General features: G+C 38.1%; 1 protein-coding gene across 1 annotated transcript in view; it reads right to left on the bottom strand.

Annotated features, from left to right (window-relative positions):
* Nucleotides 1–10,722: 10,722 nt before the first annotated feature.
* LOC134529211 (syndecan) overlaps nucleotides 10,723–22,336 on the bottom strand; it is a 72,402-nt gene continuing 60,788 nt past the window's right edge. The window contains exon 5 of the mRNA XM_063363078.1: nucleotides 10,723–13,799. Within this exon, the coding sequence (XP_063219148.1) occupies nucleotides 13,630–13,799 (170 nt within the window). The 3' untranslated portion in view covers nucleotides 10,723–13,629. The remainder of the gene's footprint in view (nucleotides 13,800–22,336) is intronic.

Here is a 22,336-nt window from a genome sequence, read left to right as displayed (position 1 = left end):
TTATAGCAGCAAATTCAATATTTTTACGTCTTATTCTTATCGTTCACGTTTCGGACATAAGGTTCGTAAGACTACCACTAGATAGAACTCTGTGGGCTAAATTTTTCCATAGAAAGTGAGAAAATTTCGTTCCAGCTTTAGCAACTGCGATACTAAATGATACGTAGTGATGTTTGATGCGCCAGACGTTATTTTTCGTTTATTTACTTTTGACGGAAAAAAGAATTTTAAGCTGCAAATGTGCTTCAATAAGAAATACGTACATAAAAATGGGTGAAAAATGTGGTAAAAAACATAAGGCATTATCTGTGCGAGATAAACTGGACATTATTGAAAAGGTAGACTCCAACCCCGCTGTCCCGCACGTGTTAATAGCAAAGGAACTGGGAATTGCAACATCCACATTGAGTACAATACTAAACAAGCGGAACAAACTTCTTTCTCAAGCTGCGAATACGTCAGAGTATTAACAGGGTTCCCACCAACTTGTTTCAGTAAATTTCCCTGAGTTTTCCGTTTTCCCTGTCCTATAATATATTTTCCCTGTGCTAAATTGAAATAAAAAGTAATGCAATAAACTAATCACAATAAGAACAATTTTACATAATATACAGGCATACTTATGCTACTAACATAAAGGTACCTATATCAGCTATTTTATTACCTGCTAAATTGCTGTGAACATTTAGACATACATAGGCCTAATGTTACTATACTACTTCTGCTGCATAGGAAAAAAATGTTTAGGTATCTTGCATATTCAATGTACATTCACAAAATATTACAAATATGTACTGGTTATTCTTTAAACCCATTACATATTTTTCTTAATTTTTTAAATTTTCATTTCTAAATGCTCTTTTTGATTCTCTATTTCCAGTTTTTTATTTAGCAGCTCTTGAATTTCTAGTCTTGCATTTTTTTTCTTCCTTACAATATCTGTCCAACTTCTTGTCCTCTTCTTCATTTTGACGTTTTCGCTCCAGGGCGGCTTTGTACCTTGAAGCTGCTCCTCTGGCATATTTTATCATTTCCTGATCTACTTGAATACAATTTTCACCACCAGCATTACTAACTCCATCCCAAACTCGTCGCAGGCCAATCAAAGATTCCTCATGGAGATTTTCAACAAGCATCTGCTTATTGATGGAGAATCCAGATTCCACAAAAGCATTACCATGTGAGAGAATTAATATAATTTTCACTGCAAGCCATATATCTTTAAACTGTTCTTTTCCACTCAACATATCTGCAAAAAAAAGTGTCCAATCTGTTATTGTGTACATGAAATGATGCAAGTTTGTCAGAATTGATATTAGTAACAAATTTGGTAAACTGAACACTAGCTCTATCAGATTGAAGAGCAGTTAGGTGCTTGGCAGACACAAGAATTTGCAAAAATGTATCCATGCTTGTCCTACACTCTTTCTGTTTGTCCAACAATTTTCTAGGGTCCAAACAAGAAGCAGCTTTAACCATTTTGTATTTTATTGGGCTACATTAAACAAGTTTCTTGGCAATCTGAACCATGCATGTTTTGCATTCTGTTAGGAACCTTTGTTTCTGAAGTTCTTTTACATCGACCACACCTAACCCATGCTTTGCAGTGTAACCAGTACGACTGTTTACAGTTATATTATTATTATTTTGATTATTATTGTAACAGTAATTGTATATTTCATGAGCAGATCTTATGTATTTAATAATTTTATTGTAAAGAGGACAACCAAAGTTTACCTATATAACACATCTAATTGCCAGAGACAACACACTTTTAACTTCAGGATCATCTAAGCATTATTCTTTGGAAACTTTATTCATTTGCTTTAGTTCAGCACTCTTACACGCTTATATCCAAGTTTTATTTCACTATGCAATTAATTTGGTTTGCTGATTTTTTCCATAGCTCCTTGGTTGCTAGGGATGGAAAATAAATAGTTAGAAGGAAGAAGAAAGAAGAGACACCATCGCCATCTTGCAGCGGGAAGACGTTTCTCGGGCTGGGGCGAACCAAAGCCTTGGTTGCCACCCGAGGAATCGAAGATTCGCGTCATCCGCGGTCGTGTGCTATCTAGAATTCTCCATACTATTATTTGTGAGAATAGTTCTGGACTGTATAAGTCTAAGATAGGGAGTATCGGCGACATCTAGTGCTCACTTCCGCGTCGGTCCCGTTGGTTCCCGTAGTGGTTCCGGACGACTGATGTCAGCGCCAGCTACGATCTGCCACGACGTTTGGTGAGACCGATCCAAATTAAAACAGACTTTTTAGGACGAGAGGGAAGTAGATTCTTCAGCCAGACACCCGGCTACTTCAGATCTTCTGTAGTTCGCCAATTACAGCTTCCAGCGTCCAGTGTTCCAGCGTCGCAGCAGACCACCTGGAGGTCCTAAGAAGAGAGCCTCAAGCCTCCGACAGCTTATAGCTAGACCCGGCATGGTAGTCGATGTGTTCCTGTGACGTCATTTACATCTACTTACCGACACCTAGGTCTGAACAAAATGATAACATACACAGTGAATTATTTTGGTTGTTCCTCTCGCTGAATTACATGTTAACAGTAACTTCACGTCAATATCAAAGAACCCATTAAAATCGTATGTTTTCCAGCTATTACTATTTCATTTACAGTAAATGTCAGTTACGTATAAAACAGACCTGGTCATAGGTAATGCAAATTTCCACTAGTCACACAACACTACCTAATTTATTTTTAATAATTACTCTCCAGCCAGTAATACAATGCAGTGACGTGCAGCTGGTTTAGCAGTCTGGGTAATCGATACAGCAGCAGCGTTCCCGAGATCTACTGCGGAGAGAATAGGCGCCAAAACCCCACAAGAACAATAATTTTGTACAGTTGGCCACACACAGAATAATTAGAGCAGCAAATCCAATTTTCAACTTTGAGAGTGGAAGTCCCAGACTTACATTGTCCAAATTAATACGAATAAGCTGATATGCAGTTGTCTTGGCTTTCAAAATTTCCATCTTAATGAAACGTCCCAGCAACTCTCTTAGCAAGTCCTCCAATTACTTATGCACAAATGGTAACATTGGTTTCGATGTTTGGAACTTCTTTAAAAATGGTTCAAGTGAAAAAGCCATTGTCAGGAAAAAAAACTCAGCTTAGCTAGCAACAAAGGATCCCTCAAACAATCCTTCACTTTCTCAACAGAATATGTAGCAGGTAATTTACTGGTCTTAAAAAAAATTTTCAAGTGAGGAAAAATCTGTATTGCTCTCACACATTGGGACATTTTCCAACCACCGACAATCACAAAATTTGATCGGAAGAACACTGCAACTTGTAACTTGTCTGAAGTCTGATCGTAGAGCAGGTGAGTCTTTGAACACAGAAGATATGGCCCTTAAAAATTGAACAACATCCCACCCGGTCTTTCTAAAACCCATTTGAAAGGCACCATGAACAACATGGAGACCACAAGATCGCAAGTCTAATATATCTGGATCTTCTTCGCACACCTTAGTTTTTGCCTTCAATTTTTTCATGAACAACCAATTGACATTCGGCCCAACCATGGATACTTGTACAATTTTGGATAGTTCCACATCCTTTAGTCCCTGTTGAAACCCTTCTAAGAGATCATCAGCTGTAGAATGGCCTAAAAATTAAGAATTCCAGTACCTGGTCATTACTTGATTTTTGTTGACGTCCCATATACGTACAGCTATGTCCATTTGTTGTACCTTTGATACCCTATTGAAGGATTCATCAAAGCACGCAACAATGTATTTTGTGGATCTGATTTCATCTGCAAGTTTGTGAAAAAAATATGGGGCAAGTCCATAAGTAACTAAGTATGCAGTCTTGGTACTAATAAGCTGCATTTCTTGTGCAATGGAACTATCTAGAAACATTTTAGCAAACAAATTGCTTATTCCTTGTTGGCTATTAAAACTGTCTTTTTTCATAACGACATGTAATGCCCACAATATTTCTGACTTTTTGACATTACTGTCTCCCTGAAAATGTATTTTATTTACCATACCTGAAGATGCCTCTTTGAGAGCACTGAATGATGATGATCCAGTTAACAATGAAGAGGATGCTGGTGTGCTGGATGCTAATTCAGAATTTGGTGCTGTGGAAACACTTGAAATAATTGATCCCTTCGTTTGTTGGTGATTTAAAGGCTTTGTTAAGTATGCTGACATAGATGCAGAAATACTGCTCGCAGTAACCAACTGTTTGTGAAATTTCCCTTCTTGATGGTTCTTCACAGACTGCCTACCCATACTACTCAAAGAAAATACCTTTTTACACAAAATACACTTTGCACTATTATCACCCTCAACACGACGTAGCCACATTTCCAGTCAGGAAACAGTGATCCATCTAGCCAAGCAGGATTGAATTTAGACATCGTGAATGTCACACAATTATCCACTCAGACTATCAAGAATAGGCCTAGGCCTAATATAGAGTAGCAAAAGACATTCGATACTGAATCGCTTAAGGCCCATCTACAATAGCAATGTCCTAAACTGTGTCCGAAGGACACTTGTCGCTGATTGGTCCACGTGAGCCTCTGACGTCATGCGTTAAGTTGGCGAAGGTCCGAAACTACCTGGTCCAAACACATTCGTCAATTTGAACTTTTTGTCCCAACCTGTGTACTTCGGACACAGAAAAAGAACAGAACACTCACTATATTTGAATTTCCGGTTCCCGTTTGAAAACGTGGTATTTGTTTTTGTTATTAAAGGAAATGTAAGGTGTTGTAATTCAAGAAGAGCAAGACGACATTAAAATTAGTGCTGCTCGATTGCAGTGATATGAGTTCATTTTTTAGCATTTACATTTGCCACTTTGCCTTACTGAATAAATACATAAAATTGAACTCCCACAACTTTCAAAAGTTGAATCTCAAACTACAAAGCATCAAAACAATAAAAAAAAACATTTTGTTTGGCACATTTACTGCGCTCTGGTAGCAACTTTAGAAATCAATACATTCGGACATCGGACATCGCAATTGTGGACAGGGCAGTTTTCGGTGAGACAATGTGACGTCACTCACATTCGGATAAGGACACGGACCACGCACAGGTTCGGACTATTGTAGACGGGCCTTTAGTCTCACAAGTTTCACAGTGTTTTCATTGCACAATTAAGGAAACTGTGCTAGCACACACCCGTGAACGTAACCTATATTTCTAATGAGACAATAATAAGAGGACCGCCGTTGATTTTTTCTGAAAAAAAAAAAACACTTCTCACAATTGACTAAAAAATTTCAAATATATTTAATTTAACTGCTTCTGTAGAACTCTTGACTCAGAATAACACAATGTGTAACTATTTTCGCGGTGTTTTTGATGTGTTTGATAGGCAAAAATCTCGTCATGAAACCATAATACTACCAACTACACAAATTACAGTGATACAAGAACACCACCACAGCTGCAGCACTTTTGAAAAAATACATCTAAATAAATGAAAATACGTTCACTAAACAATCTTCAAAAATTTCCAGCGTACCGGATACTTCAAAGTTATGACACAAACGGCCAAACGTATACAAACTATAATGCCACCATTTTCTACAACTGACTTGGCGCAGCTCAGCACGGTCCGGGGCCGCCTAGCATGAAATTCGGCACGTCACAGCTGTATGGTGAACCAAACTTTCCTGGGACTCGTGGCTTATCTATTACTTTGATTTACATGTACGACCCGCACCCCAACTTTCCGATTGTTTTTAAGAAAAAAATGTGCTTGTGATACATGTATTAATCAATATATTTAAATATATACACACACACACTGTGATTGCCGCACAACTAATTTCCCTGAGTTTTCCCTGTGTTTTTGACCCATTTCAATTTCCCTGAATTTTCCCTGTTTTCCCTGTCGTTGGGAACCCTGATTAACCTTTTACCTGCCATTGTTCCACTTATGGAACATGATTTTGAGAATTTTTTTTCTACAACAAAAATTAAAATATTTCAGGACATAATTTTTTCCTTGTTAAACAAAGTCCATTTTCAATTTAAAGATTTTTTTTTAGTGACATATGATGTATTTCATGAAGGTGAGCAAATTTTCAAAATGGCAAAATCAGATGCGGTGCGCACTCTTTACTGTTTTTATTTTTATTTTGCTATAATAAAAATAAATTATCTAATTAGAAAGCTTAGGGTGCCTTAGGAAGAGTAAAAGAAATAATTCCACGTACGAGTATTCAATTTTAATTTTTACTTATCTCACTGGTGTTCCAGACGTTTAGATGTTCCAGAAGTGGAACATTAGCAGGTTCTGGTTATTGCGGACCACTTTACTTATATGCGTCACCGCACGCCTACTGCGCATGTTTCTACTTGCGCCTCAGCGCAGCCACAAACCGTACAAGTCATCACATGCCTTTCATGCGAGTTACTACCTGCAGCGGAACTCAGTCTGCTCTTACTTAGTTTTCTTTCAACTGTCTAAGAGTTGTGTTATAAAATCATTTGCTGTCATTGCAGTATTTTTAGGTTACCTCTGTGCGTGAGGGCTTTTATGGCGAGTGAAAGTGTTTCGTACAGTGAATGACGCACTTGACTACTTGAATTCTTTGAATGATTCTGACATCACTGACAATTCCGATGAAGAATACGACTTGTGTCAGTTACCTCCAGAAGAAAATGAACGATTGATGGATAATGAAGACATTGATGACAACAATTTGGGAGAAGTGGAGCCTACTGACATATGTGGACAAGTAAGTTTATTTATAAAATCATGTGCATCTGTGTCCAATCAAACGCAGCAAGAATCATTTCCTTCAACTAGTAAAGAGTTGCCTGCTCCTAAACAGAATTGTAAAAGAAAAGCTAATCCAAAACCTGGAGTGAAAGGTAAAAATATCCCGGAAAAACCAAATTGGCAAAAAACTACAAGCTTCAGTTATGTACTTCCTTCTGAAAATCAAGTGAAACTCTGTGATAAATTTCCTAAATTGATATACCTTGAGCCTATTAACCTGTTTTTTTGAGTTCTTGAACATTGATAATCTTACCTATTTGGCAGAAATGACTACTCTCTATGCAGCACAACATGGTAGTTATTTTCAATTCGAATGGAAAGACATAGCTCAGTTTTTCGGATTACTGCTCCTTAGTGGTTACCATTTTGTGCCCATAGAAGACTTTTACTGGAGCACAGCAGAGGATATTGAAGTTTCCATTGTCTCTACTGTTATGTCAAGAAATCGATTCAGGGAAATAAAGGCTGATTTTCATGTAATGGACAATTCAACCATAAATTTAGGTGACAAGTTAGCCATAATTAGACCACTATATGATGAACTAAACAAACAGTTCATGAAATTTGGAATCTTTCACAATACTCTTAGCATTGATGAATCTATGGTACCTTATTATGGCTACCATTCATGCAAAATGTTCATCAGGGGGAAGCCAATTAGATTTGTCTACAAAATTTGGATGCTGTGTTCCTCAAATGGCTTTCCCTATAGTATGGATATATATTCAGGAAAAATTGACTTGAGTACCCCCCTCGGGAAACGAGTGGTGAACCATTTGCTGGCTGCTGTTTTGAATCCCTTAGAAATAGCAGTATATTTTGACAACTTTTTTACTTCTTATGACTTATTGGCAGAACTTAGAAGCAAAAAAATAAAAGCTACAGGGACAGTCAGAGAAAATAGGATTGCAAAATTTCCTCTAATTCCAGCAAAAGAAATGTCAAAAACCAAGAGAGGTACATATGATTACTTGAGTGACGGAAAAGTTTATGTCTGTCGATAGAACGACAATTCAGTCGTGACCATAGCTTCAAATCATGAAACTCATCTGCCTTTGCAAAGTGCTAAGAGGTAAGTTTATGCAGGTTTTTTTTTCCCCCTTTTTGTTTGTACATTTACTCATAACATTATTTTTTCACCTGATAATTTTTTTTCCATAGATATTCCAAAGAAAAAAGAACAAGAGTTGCCATTGATCAACCTCGTCTCCTGAGACAATATAACTATGGCATGGGTGGAGTTGATGTTATGGATAGATTGTTGGGATCTTACCCGCCAAAATTGCGTTCAAAAAAGTGGTGGTGGAACTTGTTCTCCAACGCGCTCAACATGTCTGTTGATGCTGCCTGGATTGTTCACAAAGAGCTTCACTCCAAAACCATCGTCTTTACATCTGGACCATCTTTCCTTCCGGCGACAGGTACGTTTCGTTTTTTTCAATTTTTTTTTACTTTACATTTATCTAATCAAAAGTTTTATTGTTCAGATTACAATGGCCCTCCTGCGAATTTCTCCTCGAAAGGAGGGGCCTAGAGTTGGGCCAAAGCCTCGTATACCTCCTTCTCAACAAAAATCAGATGGGCATTACTTGATTTCGGCATCACAGGGAAGATGTGCTCATTGTAAATCCAATACGAAGTACCAATGCAATGAGTGCAAGAAGAGGATCCATATTGAGTGTTTCCCATATTTCCATGGACTGAAAGTGTAATGATATTATTGATAAGGCTGCGCAACAAATCGCACTGAGACTCAACATTGACTTTTGTCCTTCTAATGGCTGGCTTGATCGCTTTAAAAACAGGTTCAATATTGTGTACAAAACAATAAGTGGCGAGGCAGAAAGTGTAAGGCAGGAAGAGGTTGATGTGTGGAAAAAGTTACTACCAGGCCTACGTTCAGACTATGAGCAGAAAGACATTTTAATGTCAATGAATTTGGCTTGTCTTACAATCTACTCCCAGACAAGACTTTTGCTTTTAAAGGAGAAATCAGCCATGGCGGGAAAAGGAGCAAAGAGCGATAAACTGTTTTGGCTGGAGCCAACATGGATGGTTCTGAGAAGTTGCCACTCCTGATCATTGGTAAACCAAAGAGTCCAAGGTGCTTCAAAAATACAGGAGCCTTGCCATGCAAGTATGAAAGTAACAAGACTGCCTGAATGACGTGTGCTATTTTTGAACAGTACTTGCGATCTCTCTATGCGAAAATGGGGTGCAAGAATAGAAAAAATTTTTTGTTCATGAACCACTGCCCTGCCCACCTAGCATCAGTTCCTGGATTGCGAAAAGTTACAGTTCAGTTTCTTCCAGCAAACTCAACATCAGTTCTTCAACCAATGGACCAGGGGATCATTAAAGTGTTGAAGCAACGATATCGCAAAAGGCTCGTATTCAAAGTAATTCTAAAGATGAAACCTGGCTCCTCTCTGTACAAACTGTCAATACTTGATGCAATGCACTATATAGTCGCTGGCTGGAATTCCATTGAACAAGCAACAATTGCTAATTGTTTTAGGAAGGCTGGCTTTCACATAGTTTCTTCGCCTGTAAGTGAACCTGATGGTGACAATGAGGATGATGAGGATGATGATAATGATGATGCTGATGGAGAAGACGGTGATGATGCTGATGGAGAAGACGGTGATCATACTGTCGCATGGAATAGATTGCAAGAAAACATTTGATTTTTGCTTGCAGCTTCCAGGCTTGTGGCAGTTGATGATAATCTTTTGGCATGTGACGAGCAGACAGTTGAAGAGCTGTGTGATGGACAGAAGAACCAAAGTGAAGCAGAAGAGTAAGAGGATGAAGAAGAGCAAGAAACACCATGACCAACAAGTGCAAATGCTCTGGATAGTTTGGGGATTGTCCAAAGTTATATAGAGGCAGCTAGTGATGTTCCAGATCATGTGTGGAAAAGTATTTTCAAATTGGAGCAGTTTCTGTTTTCACAGTCATTGAAAACTGCCAAACAGAAGAAAATAGGTGACTTTAAAAATAAAAAAAAAGAATGATGAACATGTTACACAATAAACGTGAAAATTTTCAATTAATTTTTGATCTGTAAATGCAACTACGTTATTCAGAAATATACATACATACAGTATATACATGTACTTATTCCATTTAAATTCAAGTACATATGAAATTTCAAACAAACGTTTGTACATGTGTAGGGCATTAGAAATAATATCTGTATTTGCTCATAAAACTGTTGCTTTGAGTATTTTCATTCGTTCTTTTCTTGGCTTAGACCTATGTGTAGTTAAGATTTTGCCTTTGAGTATGTATTGCCAATATAACAGTTTTACGAGATATAAAGTTTCCCCTCTATAGTGAACTCCCTTCAGATTCATTACAACAGGGTTCTACTGTATTTAGAATGAAGTTCCAAAATATATGGCATGGACCAAATGGAAAAGATAAAATTAATTTTACTTTAATTTTAAATCTTTTACCAAATTCTTGCATCATCGATGTTGATACATGGACAAATTTTTCTATTGCTCAGAGTTTTTGCCACCCATACATGCTTAGTACAAATTATTTGACTGTAAAAATGTAGCACCCTAGTTATAACTTCACTATTTGTGTGAAATAAGCAGGTATTAAACAATTTAGTGTTATATTGGTTTAACTTTACATTATATGAATATTAATTTATAAAAATAAAACCATAAAGTCTTGCCTCAGTAATAATTCATTCCTCCAATTCCAGTGTTTTCATAGCTCATCGAAAAGCTTATTCCTTGGCCATTCTTTAATGGACTATAAACGTGAACCAGTATTTTATACTATGCTATTAAACAAGAAAATTAACTCTGCAGAAACAAAAGTCACAATTACTCTTGTCATTCCTGAATTCTGCACAAAATTTGGCAGCTTCTGCATTAACAGATTTAAGAATAATTTGTGAAACTAGGCCCTGAAAAATAAAAGTGATAAATGTATATAAAGAAGTAATTTATTTAACACTGCAAATGGCACATTACATACATCTAAATACATTGTAAAAATAATTGTACCACATACAGTTTAAAGTAATCCTGTTATGACATGTATATTAATAACAAATAAATTACAACTATCTGAAACTAAACATTAACATGAAATAGTATAATGTATAACAAAATAATATAGGTAGCTAGCGGAGTGTTTAGTTGCACCGGCAAAGTGCCAAAACATAAGATTTTTAATGAGTTAATAATAATGAATATTTATAGTGTAAATTTTTTTTAATAACTTTTTGCAGCAATCACTTGTGTGACTGATTATTGCTGGCTATATTCACAATACAAAAGTTAACAGTGCTTTACAAAGCAGTGTTTGAAACTCTGCACCTAGGTTTTTGTGTAGTGTAAACATGCACTTAATATTACACCATTAAATATGTTTTTTGTCCATATTTTGTGCTGAACCTCACCTGAAAACAACAATCTGTTTTCATACCACATTTTATGATCTTCTTGGCTGCTATGAAGTAAGAGTTAACATTCACACAAAAATGCCATGCATGCTACTACACAACAGCTTAAAATAAACATTAATGTGTGTGTTCAGAGCAATGTTTTTATTTTTAACTAGAGTATCACCAGTGCTGAAATGGCAGTCCTGGTTAGTGCTTTCATTTATATATACTATAAACAATGGCGAGGACTTCACATTTTCAACTGACAATTGCACACACAACTGCATGCCCACACACAAATGTACAACCATTTATATACATAAAACACTTAAAAACAACAAAAAAGTTTTTTTTTGCAAATGAAAATTTTTGACAAATTTTCCTGAAGCAGTTTGTTATATGCATAGTTCCAAACACAGATGTAACTACAAGGTTCATTTCAGAGCATTATTGTAGCTACATCCTCTCGTTCAAATATCTATATAGAAACATGCTTTGTTTCAGACATGTATACAGTTACAAGCTTAATTTTATGTGTGTATGTAGCTATAAGCTTTGTTTTAGACATGAATGTAGTTATAACCTTCAAAATATTTGATTTTAAAACAAAGGTTTGCACTATGTCCCAAGAGTGATATGTTATTTGTTATATATTAAATGTATAATATACAATATATGTTATAAATTATATACATACATTTATACATAACATGGGTATATGTATTTTTGGTATGTACTCTATTATACACATATGGATGGAAAGCAATTAATTTAATAATATTAGTGAACTAAGTCTTAAAAATTTTCATATATTCTAAAGTATCATTCTGTGCAAGATGCAACTAAAATTTTTTCACAAAATTGAAACCAAAACATATTTGTTATGACCATGGATCAAACCAGCATGTTATAAAATCTAATACTTTTCAGGTAGAAAGAATCTTCATGAGGGCACATCAAGTACTTGAAGTCACAGATCATTGCTCTTGAAGTGCAGCACAAAAATGTGAATGGATGTGCTGTAATCAGGTACACAATTTAAAGGAAAAAAGTAAGTGTCTCATCGTTTAACTCACAACCGGCACTTTCGTCTGTCTAACAGACCACAGAAACATAAATGTTGTTAGTTAGGTTAACAACAACTCAAATTTACATTATCAAATGAAAGTAATAAAATAAACTGTTGTTAAAACATGACAATATATCATGCAGAGTGCAAATTTCTTTTGACCGATTTTTAGAACTGTTTTATTTCCCATTTAAATATGCTAGTTGAGAACAAGGAATCTGCAAATTAAAATATGAATCATTCTACAGGTTTCAATGGCAGCATTAACATTTGTATTTAATACAAATGAAAAGAGCATTAAGATACTGGCATTAGAAAAATTAAACTTTTTCACAAGTGCATAATTGATAGCTGCACATTATGTTTAGATTATTAAAAAAACCTTTTAAACAATTTCCACAGTTATTTTTTACAGTTAACAAGTATTACAGTCTTCTCTGATTATATTACTACTCTGAATTACAAACAATACATTTTTAAATATAAATTTTCTTGAAGACTATTCACTACATGTTCCTGTCACAATGAACATGAAAGAAACACAAGCATAAACACAAACCACCTTAATGTGATGGCAATATATGTTTCATCCAAACCTTTCTATGATTCACATTCAGCTGTAACACACTATTATTCATTATCAGTGGTATGTGTAAATTATTTGTGTTTGTAACATGTGTCATTTAATTACCAGGAATATATAATAAATGTATTTTGTTATAGAAGCACTCTTAAAACTGTATTATCTTAATAGACAAATTCAATGACATTATTATTAAATGCCTACATTAACAGATAAACTTTACATGAATCAATCATGATAAGACTAGTGATTCAAGAAGCAAATTCCTGTAATATATTAAATAAAACAAATTACACTTGTTATAATGACTGATTTGAAGGTCAAATATAAGTAATTGTCAATATGGAATTATTTTACCAAGCTCAAATTTAGGTTTGAACAAATAATACAAAATGCTACATCTTTCTATTCTATAAACCAAATTAATAACTAAAGGAAAAACAAAACTTCCTTCACAATTTGGAACAGTCTTAGACCTAACAGGCAGTACTTGCTTTGCTTTCCAACTTGGCTATCATGTTTCATCTACCTTAGCAATTTTATTACCACTGCTCTACTGATACCTGCTTCATGAATGGCATTGACTCATTTATATATATTTCTCTCAGTATGGGAAATGTACTAGAGTTCATTTCTCAGATTCTGTGGTAAGAGAAAGATTCTTTGACACCCCCCCCTCCCCCCAGGCCAATAAGTAAGAAATACGTGATCTTTGTAAATGCGATATTCTTGAATTTGTTTTGTTCTAAAGTATGTGTGTTCTGTTTTATATTAACAAAAATCAATGTTTACTTCAGGCATAAAATTCACGATTTGAGTTCTTTGTGTACGAGTTGGCAGTTGGTGATCTCTTGGGTTCATCAAGAGCGTAAGATCCTTCATCCTTCTTTCTCATTCTATACACTATGAACATCACCACCAAAATGGCACACAGCAGCCCCACAACTGCACCACCAATAACAGCTAAAACAAAACAAAAAACACACATAATTAATAGCAAGAAGAAAACCAAACTATATCTAACATATTGACTGACCAAAAACCTGCACTCCCACAGATCAATTTGTTATTCATCACTGCAAAAATCTACCTGTAGGTTATCTTATTTGACAGGGAATTTTAGATTTATAAGCAAAAGGCTTCCTTAAGGGGGTAATATCCTTAATAACTGTGTTTCTATAAATTAATGTCTTTACTCATGATTTTAAATGAATTCATAACATAAAAATGTGGTACTAAAACAAAAATCTCCTATGTACTTTCAGTGTAAATGTGTTTCTATTGTAGTAAAGTTTAAGATGGCAAATACCCAATGTGAAAAAATGAACTAAAAGTTTTTTTAACTAAAAAGTATTCAGATTGTTCATTTCTTTGTAATTGATAGATGGTGAAACCCACTATCTTAGATGTACCTGGTTCTGGCATATTTTTTGCAATTTTGCAACCAGCAAGTATTTGTGAAATCTAATGTCTGACTTATGGGTTATGGCTCTTTCTCAACCTATCATACCCGGACATAGTGTCAATGCTTGAGGGGCATAAGCAAACTGTGCATATGCAGCTTAATGGATTTTTTGTGTACATGTTTTCGAAATGATTTTGTATCATGGTGTGCCTTCCACATCTTTGTTAAATGGATGGAAATAGTCTGAGCACCAGGCTTCTCAAAATGATATTGGGTTAAGTACACCAAGCAAGCTATATGATTGTTTTAGAAAAAAGTAGTGAATTTCTTTTTGGATTTGACAAATGTTGATTATCTTTATGAATTGTCAACCACGTGGTTGGTTATTTTTTAATCCAGCTTATGCTAACAGATTTTGTGAACAATGAACTGAATGCAATTGAAATGCTGTAATTGAAGGCTACTTCCTATTATATTCAAGGTTATTCTTTAATCTTTACTTCCATAGCATATATTTCTAATAATAACTGGTATTTGTTTCTCTCTAGCAATAAGAGTGTAAAAGATAACGACATAGAACTGTATCTGCACAGGAGGATCAGGATGAACAGGATGGCATAAATGTTACTGTCACAAAGATTTGTCATTGAAGGCTTCATCCCCATTTTTAGAGGCAAAAACAGCAGGTAAAATTACTTGTATAACTGCTCATAATACCATAGACAAAACATTGTCCCAACAACACGTAAATGATACCATTATTACAAGCAGTTACTATGTTTTAAAATTTTTTTTCTTGCAGAGAACTTTACATCCATTAGTACTGAGTCATGAGAAAAAACAGTCTGTATTGATAAAACTCCCTGTCAGTTTTGTATGATTTGGTAGCAATAGACTACCAAAACAATGTTCTCGAAGTTTGTGTGTAGGCAGGAGACACCCCAGCATAAAAAAAAAAATTAGATGAAGAAGGAACAGCAAATATCATTGAAGCAGATTGTGCATGGAAAAAACAAACACTACACAAAAGCAACATAAGCAAAGAAGGAAAGAGACAAAGATGAGAAGATAAAAGTTATTACGAAGAAAGTATTTCAGCCAGGTGGTAACTGTTTGTGTAAAATATGTTGTGAAAGAATGAAGAAACGCAAAGAGCTTTCCACGGAAAACAATTTTTTTAGTACTCTAAAGTAGAACAAAATCAGATTTTGGCTAAATGTGTATCAATCTCAGAAACAATTTGCAAAAGGAAATGTCATGGAAGAATAGGTATCAAGCACAACCAACAAACTACTCTTACATATTCCTTGAAATTCGATGGGAGGAAAATGGTTTGCAAAAAAGGTTCCCCTCCGTTTTTTGGACCAAAACAAAAAGGTTCCCCTCCGTTTTTTGGACCAAAACAAAAAGGTTCCCCTCCGTTTTTTGGACCAAAACAAAAAGGTTCCCCTCCGTTTTTTGGACCAAAACAAAAAGGTTCCCCTCCGTTTTTTGGACCAAAACAAAAAGGTTCCCCTCCGTTTTTTGGACCAAAACAAAAAGGTTCCCCTCCGTTTTTTGGACCAAAACAAAAAGGTTCCCCTCCGTTTTTTGGACCAAAACAAAAAGGTTCCCCTCCGTTTTTTGGACCAAAACAAAAAGGTTCCCCTCCGTTTTTTGGACCAAAACAAAAAGGTTCCCCTCCGTTTTTTGGACCAAAACAAAAAGGTTCCCCTCCGTTTTTTGGACCAAAACAAAAAGGTTCCCCTCCGTTTTTTGGACCAAAACAAAAAGGTTCCCCTCCGTTTTTTGGACCAAAACAAAAAGGTTCCCCTCCGTTTTTTGGACCAAAACAAAAAGGTTCCCCTCCGTTTTTTGGACCAAAACAAAAAGGTTCCCCTCCGTTTTTTGGACCAAAACAAAAAGGTTCCCCTCCGTTTTTTGGACCAAAACAAAAAGGTTCCCCTCCGTTTTTTGGACCAAAACAAAAAGGTTCCCCTCCGTTTTTTGGACCAAAACAAAAAGGTTCCCCTCCGTTTTTTGGACCAAAACAAAAAGGTTCCCCTCCGTTTTTTGGACCAAAACAAAAAGGTTCCCCTCCGTTTTTTGGACCAAAACAAAAAGGTTCCCCTCCGTTTTTTGGACCAAAACAAAAAGGTTCCCCTCCGTTTTTTGGACCAAAACAAAAAGGTTCCCCTCCGTTTTTTGGACCAAAACAAAAAGGTTCCCCTCCGTTTTTTGGACCAAAACAAAAAGGTTCCCCTCCGTTTTTTGGACCAAAACAAAAAGGTTCCCCTCCGTTTTTTGGACCAAAACAAAAAGGTTCCCCTCCGTTTTTTGGACCAAAACAAAAAGGTTCCCCTCCGTTTTTTGGACCAAAACAAAAAGGTTCCCCTCCGTTTTTTGGACCAAAACAAAAAGGTTCCCCTCCGTTTTTTGGACCAAAACAAAAAGGTTCCCCTCCGTTTTTTGGACCAAAACAAAAAGGTTCCCCTCCGTTTTTTGGACCAAAACAAAAAGGTTCCCCTCCGTTTTTTGGACCAAAACAAAAAGGTTCCCCTCCGTTTTTTGGACCAAAACAAAAAGGTTCCCCTCCGTTTTTTGGACCAAAACAAAAAGGTTCCCCTCCGTTTTTTGGACCAAAACAAAAAGGTTCCCCTCCGTTTTTTGGACCAAAACAAAAAGGTTCCCCTCCGTTTTTTGGACCAAAACAAAAAGGTTCCCCTCCGTTTTTTGGACCAAAACAAAAAGGTTCCCCTCCGTTTTTTGGACCAAAACAAAAAGGTTCCCCTCCGTTTTTTGGACCAAAACAAAAAGGTTCCCCTCCGTTCTTTGGACCAAAACAAAAAGGTTCCCCTCCGTTCTTTGGACCAAAACAAAAAGGTTCCCCTCCGTTCTTTGGACCAAAACAAAAAGGTTCCCCTCCGTTCTTTGGACCAAAACAAAAAGGTTCCCCTCCGTTCTTTGGACCAAAACAAAAAGGTTCCCCTCCGTTCTTTGGACCAAAACAAAAAGGTTCCCCTCCGTTCTTTGGACCAAAACAAAAAGGTTCCCCTCCGTTCTTTGGACCAAAACAAAAAGGTTCCCCTCCGTTCTTTGGACCAAAACAAAAAGGTTCCCCTCCGTTCTTTGGACCAAAACAAAAAGGTTCCCCTCCGTTCTTTGGACCAAAACAAAAAGGCTCCCCTCCGTTCTTTGGACCAAAACAAAAAGGCTCCACTCCGTTCTTTGGACCAAAACAAAAAGGCTCCACTCCGTTCTTTGGACCAAAACAAAAAGGCTCCACTCCGTTCTTTGGACCAAAACAAAAAGGCTCCACTCCGTTCTTTGGACCAAAACAAAAAGGCTCCACTCCGTTCTTTGGACCAAAACAAAAAGGCTCCACTCCGTTCTTTGGGCCAAAACAAAAAGGCTCCACTCCGTTCTTTGGGCCAAAACAAAAAGGCTCCACTCCGTTCTTTGGGCCAAAACAAAAAGGCTCCACTCCGTTCTTTGGGCCAAAACAAAAAGGCTCCACTCCGTTCTTTGGGCCAAAACAAAAAGGCTCCACTCCGTTCTTTGGGCCAAAACAAAAAGGCTCCACTCCGTTCTTTGGGCCAAAACAAAAAGGCTCCACTCCGTTCTTTGGGCCAAAACAAAAAGGCTCCACTCCGTTCTTTGGGCCAAAACAAAAAGGCTCCACTCCGTTCTTTGGGCCAAAACAAAAAGGCTCCACTCCGTTCTTTGGGCCAAAACAAAAAGGCTCCACTCCGTTCTTTGGGCCAAAACAAAAAGGCTCCACTCCGTTCTTTGGGCCAAAACAAAAAGGCTCCACTCCGTTCTTTGGGCCAAAACAAAAAGGCTCCACTCCGTTCTTTGGGCCAAAACAAAAAGGCTCCACTCCGTTCTTTGGGCCAAAACAAAAAGGCTCCACTCCGTTCTTTGGGCCAAAACAAAAAGGCTCCACTCCGTTCTTTGGGCCAAAACAAAAAGGCTCCACTCCGTTCTTTGGGCCAAAACAAAAAGGCTCCACTCCGTTCTTTGGGCCAAAACAAAAAAGGCTCCACTCCGTTCTTTGGGCCAAAACAAAAAGGGCTCCACTCCGTTCTTTGGGCCAAAACAAAAAGGGCTCCACTCCGTTCTTTGGGCCAAAACAAAAAAGGCTCCACTCCGTTCTTTGGACCAAAACAAAAAAGGCTCCACTCCGTTCTTTGGACCAAAACAAAAAAGGCTCCACTCCGTTCTTTGGACCAAAACAAAAAGGCTCCACTCCGTTCTTTGGACCAAAACAAAAAGGCTCCACTCCGTTCTTTGGACCAAAACAAAAAGGCTCCACTCCGTTCTTTGGACCAAAACAAAAAGGCTCCACTCCGTTCTTTGGACCAAAACAAAAAGGCTCCACTCCGTTCTTTGGACCAAAACAAAAAGGCTCCACTCCGTTCTTTGGACCAAAACAAAAAGGCTCCACTCCGTTCTTTGGACCAAAACAAAAAGGCTCCACTCCGTTCTTTGGACCAAAACAAAAAGGCTCCACTCCGTTCTTTGGACCAAAACAAAAAGGCTCCACTCCGTTCTTTGGACCAAAACAAAAAGGCTCCACTCCGTTCTTTGGACCAAAACAAAAAGGCTCCACTCCGTTCTTTGGACCAAAACAAAAAGGCTCCACTCCGTTCTTTGGACCAAAACAAAAAGGCTCCACTCCGTTCTTTGGACCAAAACAAAAAGGCTCCACTCCGTTCTTTGGACCAAAACAAAAAGGCTCCACTCCGTTCTTTGGACCAAAACAAAAAGGCTCCACTCCGTTCTTTGGACCAAAACAAAAAGGCTCCACTCCGTTCTTTGGACCAAAACAAAAAGGCTCCACTCCGTTCTTTGGACCAAAACAAAAAGGCTCCACTCCGTTCTTTGGACCAAAACAAAAAGGCTCCACTCCGTTCTTTGGACCAAAACAAAAAGGCTCCACTCCGTTCTTTGGACCAAAACAAAAAGGCTCCACTCCGTTCTTTGGACCAAAACAAAAAGGCTCCACTCCGTTCTTTGGACCAAAACAAAAAGGCTCCACTCCGTTCTTTGGACCAAAACAAAAAGGCTCCACTCCGTTCTTTGGACCAAAACAAAAAGGCTCCACTCCGTTCTTTGGACCAAAACAAAAAGGCTCCACTCCGTTCTTTGGACCAAAACAAAAAGGCTCCACTCCGTTCTTTGGACCAAAACAAAAAGGCTGCACTCCGTTCTTTGGACCAAAACAAAAAGGCTGCACTCCGTTCTTTGGACCAAAACAAAAAGGCTGCACTCCGTTCTTTGGACCAAAACAAAAAGGCTGCACTCCGTTCTTTGGACCAAAACAAAAAGGCTGCACTCCGTTCTTTGGACCAAAACAAAAAGGCTGCACTCCGTTCTTTGGACCAAAACAAAAAGGCTGCACTCCGTTCTTTGGACCAAAACAAAAAGGCTGCACTCCGTTCTTTGGACCAAAACAAAAAGGCTGCACTCCGTTCTTTGGACCAAAACAAAAAGGCTGCACTCCGTTCTTTGGACCAAAACAAAAAGGCTGCACTCCGTTCTTTGGACCAAAACAAAAAGGCTGCACTCCGTTCTTTGGACCAAAACAAAAAGGCTGCACTCCGTTCTTTGGACCAAAACAAAAAGGCTGCACTCCGTTCTTTGGACCAAAACAAAAAGGCTGCACTCCGTTCTTTGGACCAAAACAAAAAGGCTGCACTCCGTTCTTTGGACCAAAACAAAAAGGCTGCACTCCGTTCTTTGGACCAAAACAAAAAGGCTGCACTCCGTTCTTTGGACCAAAACAAAAAGGCTGCACTCCGTTCTTTGGACCAAAACAAAAAGGCTGCACTCCGTTCTTTGGACCAAAACAAAAAGGCTGCACTCCGTTCTTTGGACCAAAACAAAAAGGCTGCACTCCGTTCTTTGGACCAAAACAAAAAGGCTGCACTCCGTTCTTTGGACCAAAACAAAAAGGCTGCACTCCGTTCTTTGGACCAAAACAAAAAGGCTGCACTCCGTTCTTTGGACCAAAACAAAAAGGCTGCACTCCGTTCTTTGGACCAAAACAAAAAGGCTGCACTCCGTTCTTTGGACCAAAACAAAAAGGCTGCACTCCGTTCTTTGGACCAAAACAAAAAGGCTGCACTCCGTTCTTTGGACCAAAACAAAAAGGCTGCACTCCGTTCTTTGGACCAAAACAAAAAGGCTGCACTCCGTTCTTTGGACCAAAACAAAAAGGCTGCACTCCGTTCTTTGGACCAAAACAAAAAGGCTGCACTCCGTTCTTTGGACCAAAACAAAAAGGCTGCACTCCGTTCTTTGGACCAAAACAAAAAGGCTGCACTCCGTTCTTTGGACCAAAACAAAAAGGCTGCACTCCGTTCTTTGGACCAAAACAAAAAGGCTGCACTCCGTTCTTTGGACCAAAACAAAAAGGCTGCACTCCGTTCTTTGGACCAAAACAAAAAGGCTGCACTCCGTTCTTTGGACCAAAACAAAAAGGCTGCACTCCGTTCTTTGGACCAAAACAAAAAGGCTGCACTCCGTTCTTTGGACCAAAACAAAAAGGCTGCACTCCGTTCTTTGGACCAAAACAAAAAGGCTGCACTCCGTTCTTTGGACCAAAACAAAAAGGCTGCACTCCGTTCTTTGGACCAAAACAAAAAGGCTGCACTCCGTTCTTTGGACCAAAACAAAAAGGCTGCACTCCGTTCTTTGGACCAAAACAAAAAGGCTGCACTCCGTTCTTTGGACCAAAACAAAAAGGCTGCACTCCGTTCTTTGGACCAAAACAAAAAGGCTGCACTCCGTTCTTTGGACCAAAACAAAAAGGCTGCACTCCGTTCTTTGGACCAAAACAAAAAGGCTGCACTCCGTTCTTTGGACCAAAACAAAAAGGCTGCACTCCGTTCTTTGGACCAAAACAAAAAGGCTGCACTCCGTTCTTTGGACCAAAACAAAAAGGCTGCACTCCGTTCTTTGGACCAAAACAAAAAGGCTGCACTCCGTTCTTTGGACCAAAACAAAAAGGCTGCACTCCGTTCTTTGGACCAAAACAAAAAGGCTGCACTCCGTTCTTTGGACCAAAACAAAAAGGCTGCACTCCGTTCTTTGGACCAAAACAAAAAGGCTGCACTCCGTTCTTTGGACCAAAACAAAAAGGCTGCACTCCGTTCTTTGGACCAAAACAAAAAGGCTGCACTCCGTTCTTTGGACCAAAACAAAAAGGCTGCACTCCGTTCTTTGGACCAAAACAAAAAGGCTGCACTCCGTTCTTTGGACCAAAACAAAAAGGCTGCACTCCGTTCTTTGGACCAAAACAAAAAGGCTGCACTCCGTTCTTTGGACCAAAACAACAAGGCTGCACTCCGTTCATGGACCAAAAAAAGGCTCCACCCCGTTCATGGACCAAAAAAAGGCTCCTCTCCGTTCATGGACCAAAAAAAGGCTCCTCTCCGTTTATGGACCAAAAAAAGGCTCCTCTCCGTTTATGGACCAAAAAAAGGCTCCTCTCCGTTTATGGACCAAAAAAAGGCTCCACTCCGTTTATGGACCAAAAAAAGGCTCCACTCCGTTTATGGACCAAAAAAAGGCTCCACTCCGTTTATGGACCAAAAAAGGCTCCACTCCGTTTATGGACCAAAAAAAGGCTCCACTCCGTTTATGGACCAAAAAAAGGCTCCACTCCGTTTATGGACCAAAAAAAGGCTCCACTCCGTTTATGGACCAAAAAAGGGCTCCACTCCGTTTATGGACCAAAAAAGGACTCCACTCCGTTTATGGACCAAAAAAGGGCTCCACTCCGTTTATGGACCAAAAAAGGGCTCCACTCCGTTTATGGACCAAAAAAAGGTTCCACTCTGTTTATGGACTAAAAATGTCCTAAGTTGATTTTTTGGTGGAAAAACTTAGAACATTTTTCTGTTTAATTTGTTTCTCTTGAGGATTAACGAGGTAGACACGAGCCAACAAACAGGAAGATCGAAAAGCAAAAGGCTATGTTGAGCAAAAAGAGAGGTAGGTATCCAAAAAATGAAAGTTATTACTCAAGAAGAGACTCAAAAGAAATACCAAAGGAGCCATTTTAACATAATAATGACATATAGCAAATTTAAGGCAAAACATCAAAATG

This window comes from Bacillus rossius, chromosome 2 (genome assembly GCF_032445375.1).
Source record: "Bacillus rossius redtenbacheri isolate Brsri chromosome 2, Brsri_v3, whole genome shotgun sequence".
Classification (NCBI taxonomy): Eukaryota; Metazoa; Arthropoda; class Insecta; order Phasmatodea; family Bacillidae; genus Bacillus; species Bacillus rossius.
This window is presented reverse-complemented; position numbering and strand designations above follow the sequence as displayed.